This window comes from Pyrus communis, chromosome 1 (genome assembly GCF_963583255.1).
Source record: "Pyrus communis chromosome 1, drPyrComm1.1, whole genome shotgun sequence".
Classification (NCBI taxonomy): Eukaryota; Viridiplantae; Streptophyta; class Magnoliopsida; order Rosales; family Rosaceae; genus Pyrus; species Pyrus communis.
The window spans coordinates 8,064,483-8,076,693 of record NC_084803.1 but is presented as its reverse complement, the minus strand read 5'-3'; the positions used below and the strand labels follow the sequence as shown (position 1 = coordinate 8,076,693).

Below are 12,211 nucleotides of genomic sequence, written 5' to 3'. Positions count from 1 at the left end.
GTCGCACAGGAAGGTGGACAATGATGGACGGCATGTCTCCACAAGTATCCACAAGGTTTTGGATTCCTCCCCACATGTGCTCCCATGGTGGCCAGATGATGGACGACAATGAAGATGAGGACAACATTAATGTGGTATTTTCATGTTTGGAATTCCAAATTTACCAAAAATTATACATCCTTAATATTTGAAAGTCGTCCCACGAAAATTTACAACAAATACATGAAAAAAAGAAGGAATAATTACATGCATGCATCGTCGTCCTCAATTCAAGTAGCGCCTGCAATTCTTTGAATTGCAAAAACATGGAATCTTCTTACCTTCATCCTCATGGTTGAAGTGGTAGTCATATGTAATCTCTTCTCCGGGGAATATGTCCCGCTCCGCGAAAAATACCACCTGTGAATTGGGAAAACTCAGTAACTACTCCCAAAACATTCATACGTCATTTCTGCTTCCAAATGTGAACTCTCTACATTTCAAAATAGGGGAATCGCTTCGAAATTCTACGGCTACAGTTTCTTAAAACAATTTATGTGGCCAGACACCAATTTTCATACACAACTTTTAGTTTGAACAAACAATACTTCGAAGAGAGGAGAAAAAAAAAATTTAGTATCACGATAGATTCCAAATTACCTTCTTTTCATTCCTCACAGACATCACTTTGGCGACGCAATTTGGCTGGTCGGGTAAATCAACAGCAAAGTGAGAAAACTGAGTGAAGAAGTACAAAATGGTAAAAAAATGAGTTGATTGAAGAACAGAGAATTACCGAGCAGGAATGGTTGACAAAACGAGCAATCCCTCCCTTGCATGTGGCATCAATAATATGCTCTTTATCTATCTTGAAGAAGTAGCAAGCGCTCTTGTACTGAAGCTTTTTACCAGATTGGTATTCATTTTCCCTTTTGTCGGCAACACGCAGCCCCACTATCTCTCCAATATACTCAACAACCTACAAAGCACAAGGATACTACATCATATCTGGTATTATAGGAAAATACATGCCCCAATTCTAAAATATGAGAATGCCAAACCATTTCACTGCGGGAAATGAACCGAGACGTGTAAAGGCCAAGGGCATGTATGCCAGACTTGTACACTACTAGATGCTTCCAAAACTTTGCTTGCTTGTAGCGTGCATATTCTTTCTGCAAGTGAAAGTAAACATTGTAAGGTTAAGTAGTCTTATACATGGTAAATTTTACCACAGTTTCCAATTCCAATGACAAAACCCTGTATCTCATTCTATTGCAAATATTAGCACTAATCATGGTTATCAGTGATAATTAGATATATGATAATTCACAAGGGAGCAAAAGTGAGCCACGACTTTCTATTTCTGACGCAACATGAACTGACATCCTTAAGTGAAACGCCATATTTACTTGCACAATCATCCTGAAGTGAGCCACAACTTTCTATTTCTAACATAGTTCGCATTTTCACAATGTGTTGGCCATAAAATTGCATCTCACTTATTAAAAACTGAATAACCAAAATGAATCATGAGGTAAAGCAGCCTCATCCCTCATGAACATACCCGACAATCATGCTCTATATCCGAGGCTGGCAGCTTTGGAAGCCCCTGAGTGGATGACTTCTGACCATTAATATGAACCCAAGCATTTAACTGCTCCTGAGGAACAAGGCATCCACCACCGCCCTTTGACTGACCATAATGATTATGCCTGAACCCATCACGTTTACGGCCCTTGTAACCCTACTCATAAACAAAAGAACGAAAAAACAAAGAACAACGAAATTAGAGAAGGATAATATAGAGCCTCATTCTGAAGGTAACTGAGTGGCACCCTCGCAAATACAATACCACAAAGTAAGGTCAAATACCTCAGTTCTAGCGCAAGTTAACTCCTGTTTTTCAATGCAACCAGTTTCAGGGACATGGCCTGATTCGCACATTGGGTATGTAGCATGTAGCACGCATTTTCCATAAAAACCAATATTTTCATTGTCAACACCCTCAGCTTCACTTTGCAACAGACCCTGAAGGGGCCACACAGAAAAAAACCAATGGCAAGAAACACAATCAGTTTTAATGTGACAAGGAGTTTTTATAAAGTACGGAAAATATATACAAACCCCAATGAGAAGGCAACAAATTCCAAGAAAACACCACAAAACAAACAATATCAAGCACATTATTATACATCAGGTACATTTTTAAGAAAGAGTTGAGACCTTCTGATGAGCACACCAAGGGTGAAACTGAGCAGAACAATTTGCAATCCTGCACTGTATACATGAACCGCCTGCTCGCATACATATACAACAAACCTGAAAAAAAGTAGTTTACCGAAAGTACGAATTAATGTCCAACCAAAGGCGGTGGCGGGGGGGGGGGGGGGGGGGGGTGGTGGTGGTGGGTTTGACCAAAAACATATTTACTTGATGGTAGTTAATAGGGACGTGCTCGTATCTTATTATTTCCGAGAAAATCATGTTATTGTTCTCCCTCCCCTTCCAACCAAAGAAAGGATATTTTAAATATTTTATTGACAGTCAATTGCATTTAACAGATGGACATGGTGCAAAAGACATGTGTCATCTTATAACATTTAAAACATGCCCAGTCCTAATAGTCTCTCTAATTTTAGGCGTACCGAAGAACACACTAATTTGCTAAGCTCCAGTTCCATTTGTTATATATCCAAAACCAAGTCTTTCAAAGAAAAGAATCTTGACAATCTCTATCAATATTTATACATCTATTTTTCCCTCGATTATTGATTTTAATGCTTACCACATCTGCTCTAGGATGTGCACCAGAGACATCAAAAGCACTCATGGTGTCAACATTTGGGCACCGTGTTCCAGGAGTCCAAAGCCCACAAACCATATGAACCCATTGCTTAGTTGCCGAATCAAGTAATCCCGCTGTAATGCTATTATGTACGACATCAACTTGGTAGGACATATCCATAAAACAGACAGCTGAGGTCAAGCAATGCCACCCACTCAAATCCTTTTGCAAAGTTTTAACTGATGAAAACTTATTCTTGGGCATGCTTTCTGTTTCAGTGTTCCAAGCTTTCAAAAGGCTTTTCACAACTGAGTGACTTCGCAGCGCTTGAGTCATGGCACCACCACCATAACCACACAGAACACAAACCTAGATGAAGAAACAAACACATTGCAATCCACAAGTTAAAAAAAATATTTCAAGCGAAAGAAAATGAGTAAGAAACAAAACATGTATGAAGTTTTTTCTAAAAGAAAATTATACTAAAATAACACCCTTCCTCTTACAATATTTTTTGAACTGGTCCGGCATGGCCTGCAATACCAATGGCCTTTAGGTTGTTTTGAGACACCATAACAAGCCTGATGCACCTGTTCATTATGAAACTTCTCCGTATCACCAAGTTATTACAAAAGAACTAGGATTATATTCAAGTTCAAGTTGAGCATGCTCTGGATTGCCACATACCTTGATTGAACATTGACTACACTCCAGTAAATAATTGATTTCATCGTTGTTTGAGCTACCACAAACACAGCAGAATACATCTGAATCCAAATCAGAATGGCACCATTGCTCTAGAGTGGAACTGCAAGAAAATTTAGGAAAACCAATCACCAGTATTTATAAGAGAGTTTTAACAAAACACTCCCGGTACTGTTCACTTTAAACAAAAAACCACATTTATACCTTTCCCTGGTACTATTCATTATACCTTTAAAAAGGGCTTTTCATTAAAAGGGAAGTTTTTTTGGACTTTTCGTTAGTTTTCCTTATTTAATGCATGTTCTTATTTTCCATTTGTATAACATGCCAAGAATGGGAAACATTGTTTACAAGAAATATCAGGAAGACTTTTAAAGCAAAATAATTAAGGGATCAATTCTCTTGCTCACATTTTAGCACTAAGTTTGCAGAGTCCAAGCTTATTTTCACCACTCTTTTGGAGATGTCCTTCTCTCTTTGCTGGCAGACAATTTGAAATCTTTGAAGCAGAAGCACTTTCAAAGCCGGGATCCTTCCCTGATGAACAAATATCATTTAGGGGAAAGTATATAGTTTCAACAGTAGATTAAATAACAAAAGAAATGCAATACATTTGTATGTTTACCTTTCTCGGTTAATTCATAAATGCTACGCTTGCGAATTTCCTTAGACTTCAGCTTCAATTGAGCATGGGCAATAACGCCTAGCTTACCATGATCTTTCTCACGTTGATTATCTCCCAATTTCTCCAATGAGGACAACTCTTTACGACATTTCTTTTCTCCAATGGAGCACCCTTTCTTCGTTTTTTCCATGGAAGTACCATTTAGTTTACCACAAACAACAGCCCCACCAGGGATTGTTTTCTGAAGTGATTTAGGATTACAATCTTTCGGGACCTTGCATCTTCTAGAAGAATCAAGAACCTTGCTTAGGGGAACAATTTTTGCTGGTTTTGGCGTGTCTCCAGGCAAACTTCCATTAGCTAGTTCACCATATTTTCCGCATACTATCGGTCTTGCCTTCCTATAACAAGTATTCACCAGCTGAATAGAACATGATTTCAAACAACCTACAGATGTTTGCTTTCTTTTTCTTGCACCTTCTTCACCTGATTCTTGTATTTTGACATGCCTCGAACCATTAGAATTGAAATCCCTCTTACATTTCTTTCCCCCAGAAACTTCGGCAGTATCACAGTTGGCACCACCACTTGGTTCTGTCTGGTAAAGATCAGTTTCCTCTGTGTCATTGTCATCATAGAATTTGCGCAAATCTCTTTTACGTGAAAGCTTCTTTTCTGAAGACGATATAGGCAGTCTGGGTTTGGAACTGGACTGAGTTGCACAGGCCCCAAAGGTATGAGTTTTGGATTGCCCCGATGGAATGAGCATCTTCACACATTTTGACGGATGAGAGGGAACCTGAACAGGGTCATTACATTTGGGGGTTTCTTCTCGTACAGGATAAGGACCTGAAGTGGGACACGTCTTGGAACCCATTTCTCTCTTTTTCTTCCCAGTTTCCGAGTCTCTCTCAGAGTTCTGGGGATATTTGTCAAGCCCAGCTGGGATTTTCTGTTGACCTTTTCTCCATGTTAAAGAGTTTAGGAGCTTAAGCTCATCCAGAAGGCTAGATGATTGATGATTTAAATTCTTAAAAGACCCAAGTTTTCTCAAGCTAGTTGAGGCAAAGAACTCCGCACTTTTTACACTTTCAAGTGCATCATCTGATGACCCGCATTTACCAATGCCTGACCCTTCGTCAAAAACAAGATTACTTACACATCCATTATCCCCAGCATCAACTGTTGAAGAATCTATCTTGTTAACCTCAATTGATGCCTGGGTAACAGCCGGCACAGAACATCCAGAAGAAATATTAGAAATTTCATGCTCTTTCGAAGATTCCACCATCTGCAAAGTACCATTGGAGTGTTTAACACTAGTATCTGCAAGCTGCTCACTATCTCGTCTTCTCGCATCAAACAAATTAGATAAACGGTCCACACGCATCACATCAGAAACTCCTTTGACCTTACTCGGAACATCTTTCCACTGTGAAGCATTACAGATGTTCTTGGGTAATTTCCCATTCAACTTTCCCCTATGATCTAAGGAAACAGTTTTATCCTTTGGAACAATATGGTTGTTAGCACATTTATGAGTAAATGTCGTGGGGGATTCACCATGGACTGTTCCAATTTGTTCGTTAAAGGCATTAGGAAAACCTCCAACTCTTTCAAAATTCATTCCTAAACAGTTTATGTTGGCCGCACAACTGCAGCTGCCATGAAAACAACCATAGGGAACTTTGTGGTAGCATCTTTCATGTCCTCTAGGCTCATTGGTGTTCTTCCCACTTCTGCTATGCACAAACAATAAAGGAAGAGAGCTGTTAGAGGGAGCAGATATCACACTGAATTTTTTCAGGGAAAATATTGTACATCAAAGATTCCACACAGTAAATTGAAAGCATGTGGGTAAACCAAAAAGCTTAAGAGAGCATAACTAATTAGTAAAATGAAAGACACTCGGGAGTGTCAATGAGCTTATAACAGCTAATATGCCACAGGTAAATACAAATTCACTTGCAGTTATAAATATAAATTCATCAACAGATGAACATGTGCCCAGACATACAAACATACATCACAATCCAAGAGTTTAAAGGCAAATGCCCCATACAAAATATAAAAAAAAAAAGCAGATAAAAATCCAAGAGTTTGTGCATAAGGAAATTGGCATGAATGTCTAAACACTAAGATAAGATCTCAAACCATTCAAACAAAATTCACAAAACTGATCTCAGATGAAACACTGATCCAGATTTTCAGGGTAAAATATTGAGATAAGGCAGGATGGATCACTTCTGACACTAAATACCTTCAAATTTTAACATCAACTTCCAATAAAATGTGGTACAGTACAAAATTAAAAACTCCAACTGAAAGCCATTCTAGATATTAAACTAACCTCAATGAGTGTTGCTCATTAAACAGAGGAACAAAGGAAATTTGATGATTCATATCAACTTCTTTAGAATGTAATGCAGTTCCTTGTTTCAATGTTGACAAATGACAGCAGGTGTTAACACCTGAATGAAAACAAAGCCAATGTAAGATTTACATTACAAGAGTGAAAAAATCAATTCCTGCGTAACCAAACTTATACATAGGCATTAAAAAAACAGTGTTCTTACCAGTCATGGAAGCAAAACCTTCATCAGTTCCAATTCTACAGCTAGCACCTGGTTGGTGTGATTTAATGGTGACATCATGGTTACTGGTATGACTAAGTTGTTGGAATTGCTTCTCGGATGCTGAAGTGTCAACAAGAGAATTCTGCATATAAGAAGAGCAACCAAATCTTCCTTCCCCTCGATTCATGGGAAGGGAAGGCCATGCCTGGTGTTGCTTTGATAACTCCAGTATTTGCCTTATTGCAAGCAGTCGTGAATTATCATCGGGCAAGTGAGTGGTTACTCCAGTTAACTGTTCTCTAGATAAAGCAGGTGGATGATGACTCTGATCTGATACAGATGTTGAAGCACTAACAGGAATGCATTTTGAGACTCCATCTGATGAAAAAATTATGCCAGATCCTACCGATGAAGTCAAGGGTGGGAGATCAACATGACCAACTTGCCCACTATTACTAAAAGAACAAATCTTCACAGGAAAATTAGAATATCTTCTAGAATCAGGTCCATTGGGTGCTACCCCAGACAACTGGTGTGAGTAGCAGCTGTCTTTATGTACTGTTAAGAAATGAGGATCACTGCTTCCACTCAATCCATTGAAAGAGCTTGAGATTTCAATTTCCTTGTGAATTCTACACCCTGAATCCTTTGAAAGGTGAGAATCATTAGCGACAAAACTTGCCCCTTTAGCCTTGTCAATTAGTCTATAGGAACCCAACTGAGACATGTTCAATTGCCTTTGTAAATTATTACCTCCATTCCGGGGGCCACTAGTGAGCTCAGACTTGGCAGAATGAGTTTCATAATGTTGTGTACTTCGCATAGCATGCTCACCTCCATTATATATATAATTACTGGCTTTTGGTCGTGAATTTTCATCAGGTGGAGCATTGAGATTGGTAAGAAATGAAATCACAGAATCCTGGACCAGGTTGCAATTGGTTTTCTCAACTCTTGCAGCATCTATCGCATTACTGATTACAAATGCATTATTTCCACGGTTTAACTGCTTTCCATCTCTTTTTGTGCTGGGATTATATGGAACAGCAGAAAACTGAAGAGATTGGCCAAATTTCACCCCTTCACTGCAGTTGGCTGCTGCAAAAACAATAAATATCCACAAATTAAATGCTATATGGTTGATTAGCCATGATGGGAAAAGAGAACATATTAACATAGAAAAGTTTACACCATAGGTACTATGCTTTATGGGAAGAAAAAGAAGAAGAGCTTTGACGCACTGTTAGGAATCATCTGTTCAGGAAAGAGAGACTTCAGTGGATTTGCATGTGTGTCCAATAGCTGTGGACGTACAGCTGATAGATTTGAATTTCCTGAAGTTTGAGTTTGACCCAACTGGTATGGTTGACCAAGCCTCAGCTCAATATTTGAAATTGCAGCATCCCTTAAGGCACCATCCTTCCCATTTACAGTTCTGCAAACGTTTGATTCTGTACCAATTATTCTTCGGTTCTGTAAAGAATGGTGTGTAATGGATGAATTTCCATTCTTCATGGTGGGGTAGGTAATGGATGAATTTCCATTCTTCATGGACTCAACGTAAGCAGATGCGGACTGACAGCCATCTTGCAGTCCACAACCAACCAAATTTGAGATTGACTTAGTGCCCTCCAATATCAGGTTATCAGCCATACCATGTAAATTGTTCTGTGAAGTGCCAGTCAAACCCTTGAGAGAAATGTTATTGCTATCCTGAATGTTCCTTTGTTGTTTATTTTGTACAGAACCAATAGCAGAATTCTGGTTTGTAAGGAGGCTCTTTAAGAGCGCAGCACCATCTAAAGACCGCTGAGAACTTGCTGAACCTCCAGATGAGCGAACCATATGAGACAAGTTATTGGATATGTTGGGCATAGTCACACTAGATTTCGCCAAAGAGGCAGTTGCTGATAATCCTTCAGGCCAGTCCCATTCACTCCGATCTCCCGGAACCCTAATCTAAAGCATCATAAAAATATCACGATCCAGTGTTGTCGTTCTTCAAAAACATGCAAATAAGAAATCCAATTCTCAATTCAAAAGACAATAATAAATTAGTCAAAAGGGGGAGAAAACATGGTAATTGACGACGCCGAAGTAAGATTCTAAACTCAATAACTATGGTTCTTTTCAAATAAAACAAGAAATAAGGATTCAGGTTCCTAGAGTAAACACTTGAGGTTTTATCTGCAGGAGTAACTCTTTGCAACACACAAGCACACGCCTAAACGTTGTGACACTGACATACATACACACAGGGGAGACAAACATGCCCATGATCTACAGATATGAACATATGCATGCATGCACTTGCACTAAGACATGCGCACAAAGGCAACGGCACAAAGCAATAGGGCATAAAGCAAAAGGGAAGTATTTGACATGAAGATCTTACCCCAGAATTCAGGAAGTAGAGCTTGCACCACTGGGCAATGGTCTCTCCACTGTCCATACGAACGACGTCCCCCGGGTTGACATCATATAACCCTGAATGCTGCAAAATAAGTTACAGTGAATTTTAAGCAAAATTACAAGTCAATTTCTTTGCAAATATATATCAGAATTAGCAAATCTGTAGTATCATTGAATCACTAACCTACCTCGCAAAATTTCAGGACAGACATGTGGAGACAATGGCATGAACAAACAATTCCAACAAGTCCTGTATTGCTGAGAAGTAGATAACCACCTTTTCAAATAATAAAAATATCAACTCGAAGTTCAGAAAGTAAGTTATCATCCAAATATCAAAGTTAATAATAAGACCAATGTCCTTAAGGCACTCACTAGTGGTTGAACAAAAAACACGAGGGCAACCATTCATAAAACCCAATGCTTGGTTAGATATAGAGGTGCTTGCATCCATTGACTTTGTTCTTGACGATTGAATATTTGCTCCACAAGCCTTCGCTGCCTTCCTAGTATCTGCAGCGCTAACACCATGCCATTCCCCGTTCAAGGAAAAAGAGCCCCTTACCTTCTCACTACCAGAGACCATGTCACATGTGACTACCTTGGCCAGGTCCGAATTCTGCAGATCATACAAAACAGATTTGCTTCCAAAACTGGAGCTTGGGACTGACTTTGATGAAACCTTAAAAGAGCCTGCTCCGCCTTGCAGGTGTTGCCCACTCATATTTTCTGGGAGTAGCCCACTGGATGTGACTGGAATGGCACTTCCGGTACCATTCACAATGAAATTATTACTATCTGGCAGACGCTTACAAGAGGTACCCATAGGCTTTGGATTTGATAATCCTTGAAAATCACACTGGAATACCGATTGTGACCCAGATAAGAGAGCTAGAAATGAATTTCCCAAAGTAGCATGTTCTGATCTGTGGGAATCTGAATACGGAATGCTTGAAAGTACAGGATCTTGTAATCTACCAAGCATTGTGGGTCTTAAATCTTGTGAGCCATGTGGATAAGAATAATACCCTGCATTGCTCTCCATCTATATTGCAAATAAAAATCCATGTTCGTAAAGTGAGAAAAAACATACCAAGATCACAAAATTAGAAAATTTAAACGCATAGAGGAATCATCGTTTTCAGAATGGTGCAGAGTACAATTAATAAATATTCAAAGAATACATATGTTTCACATACATTAAGAAACAGGGCTATAAGAAAGATATAAAATATTTGACCTTAAACACAGTATCTCAAACGCACGCCTGCTTGTAGCGACGAACACCAGTTCATAAAGAATGTTGTTCCCCTAGGTTACTGTCACGGTCAACAATCACATTGTATATGTGCATTCTTTCTCCTAGCAAACATGCACACATATGCATTTTTGTATTTAAGGGAATAATAACAGCAAAAATCATAATCAAAGTAAACGGGCAATGAATCTACTAGAAGCACAATGTATCCTAGTTAACAAATACCTAAGTTTGTCACACACTCATGGAAAAGTAGAAATGCTTTGGAAATAAATAAACGAAATACAAAAAAATTCGTAATCGAGAAAAAAAAAAAAAAAAAAAAAAAAAAAAAAGCTCACTAAAAGACTTAAACTTAATCATTCCAACGCCTACAAGGCTACAACCGTTCTCCAAGACCCCATGGTCCAAGGAAACTGTGGTCGCCCACCGTTCGATCTTCTTCCAACGCTGAAGGAGAAAGTACCACAATTTTCTTGGACCATCGGGGTTTGGAGAACGGGACTCCCTGCATTATATACACATGCAACATTTTTTTTTCTTTCTAAACTGGCTGAAATGTGCTTCCTCTGACAATTTTTCTACACAGCTATCTCAATGTACAACACACTTAAGCACAAGCAATCAATTAACATCAACTACAAAACATACTAAACAAACAATTAAAAGAGCAAAAAAAAAAAAAATGAAAAAATCACCAAAAGGACACAGTACCTGATTCCGAAGCTCCTGAGAGGACGAGGAAACCATTGACGGGAATGTCGAACTATATTTAGGCTTCCACGAGCTCTCCATCTTCCGGAGCTCTCAGAAACCCTAGCCGCCGTTAAACACCACCATCAAATGCCGGCGATTATCTCCCGGAAACGAAAATCGGCCCAACGGCTACTAAGACATGGTCGCGGCGGTCAAAAAAATCGGAAAATCAAAAGCAGCAGAGAAACCCTAGGTTTCAGCAGAGAATCGAGAGAGAGAGAGAGAGAGTAGAGTGTAAGCAGTGGAGCTTTCACAGAAGCAAAAGCTTGAGATAGAGAGAGCATCTCTCAGTGGTTCGAGGCAGGGCTAAACAGTGCACTGATGCTCACGCGCTGACTCGTGTGGCGGGTTAAACTAATGTCAGCCGTTAGATTGATTGTTGGTAATGGTGGGAAAGCAAGGGCGATGTGGACCGTCGATTGTGAAGACAGCTTGGATTTGGTGGTTTGTATTGGTTGGGAAAAAGAAGACCAGTCTTGTCATGGTCGGGCACTGTAGCGTCACAAGTACCACTCGAAACGAGAGGGAAATGTTGCGCACGCATTTTCTTTTTCTTTTTCTATCTTCTCAATTGGTTGAATAAACGAATTGACAATTGAACCACCCAAATGAAAAATGAGAGTGTGTTAAAAAGCACTATAATTGTGCGGAATTGACTTTTTGAGGAAGTTCGAATCACATGATTTATATTATTAAGTGATCGTTAAATTTGAAAAAAAAATTTAAAAACCAAACGATTATTAAGTTTCTTAACATATGAATACATAAGTTCACAACATAATTGGTTGATAATATCATAAAGCAATGTGCCCGTTACAGATAATGTAATCAATCATACATTATGTGTTAGGTGGGAGGAAGTTGGGACCACCAAAAGATTGTGTTTGTGTTTGGACGAGGGGGAGCAATGCAACAAATATAATAAGTAGATTTCATAAATCTCCATCTCCAAATTTGGGGTGGAATCCAACTCCAGAAATTGGATAAGGATATTGTTATACCTTTTCATAGGATGTCTTAGATTTTAGGACTCACCATGATGCCTACAAAGATTTAGACTGAAAATGGTATTTTGTAGCCAAGCTAGCCCTAGCCATGTTTCTACTGCTAAA

General features: G+C 39.1%; 1 protein-coding gene across 3 annotated transcripts; it reads right to left on the bottom strand.

The window, feature by feature from the left end:
* Positions 1-137: 137 nt before the first annotated feature.
* On the bottom strand, positions 138-11,372 carry LOC137731547 (uncharacterized). Of its 3 annotated transcripts, none has more exons than XM_068470686.1 (19): positions 11,058-11,372; positions 9,461-10,130; positions 9,274-9,362; positions 9,069-9,167; positions 7,915-8,632; positions 6,674-7,768; positions 6,448-6,568; positions 4,098-5,836; positions 3,883-4,009; positions 3,455-3,575; positions 3,274-3,357; positions 2,768-3,136; positions 2,206-2,301; positions 1,855-2,010; positions 1,547-1,726; positions 1,041-1,154; positions 776-958; positions 640-684; positions 138-399 (listed from the first exon to the last, which is right to left on the bottom strand). In XM_068470686.1, the coding sequence occupies exons 1-19, from the start codon at positions 11,136-11,138 to the stop codon at positions 265-267; spliced, it is 6,222 nt and encodes a 2,073-aa protein (XP_068326787.1). In that variant the 5' UTR covers positions 11,139-11,372; the 3' UTR covers positions 138-264. The 3 variants fall into 3 exon arrangements, with proteins under 3 accessions (XP_068326787.1, XP_068326779.1, XP_068326796.1); XM_068470678.1 differs by having other exon boundaries at positions 6,674-7,771; positions 11,058-11,371; XM_068470695.1 differs by lacking the exons at positions 9,274-9,362; positions 9,461-10,130; positions 11,058-11,372 and having other exon boundaries at positions 6,674-7,771; positions 7,915-8,672; positions 9,069-9,166.
* Between the last annotated feature and the right edge of the window lie 839 nt (positions 11,373-12,211).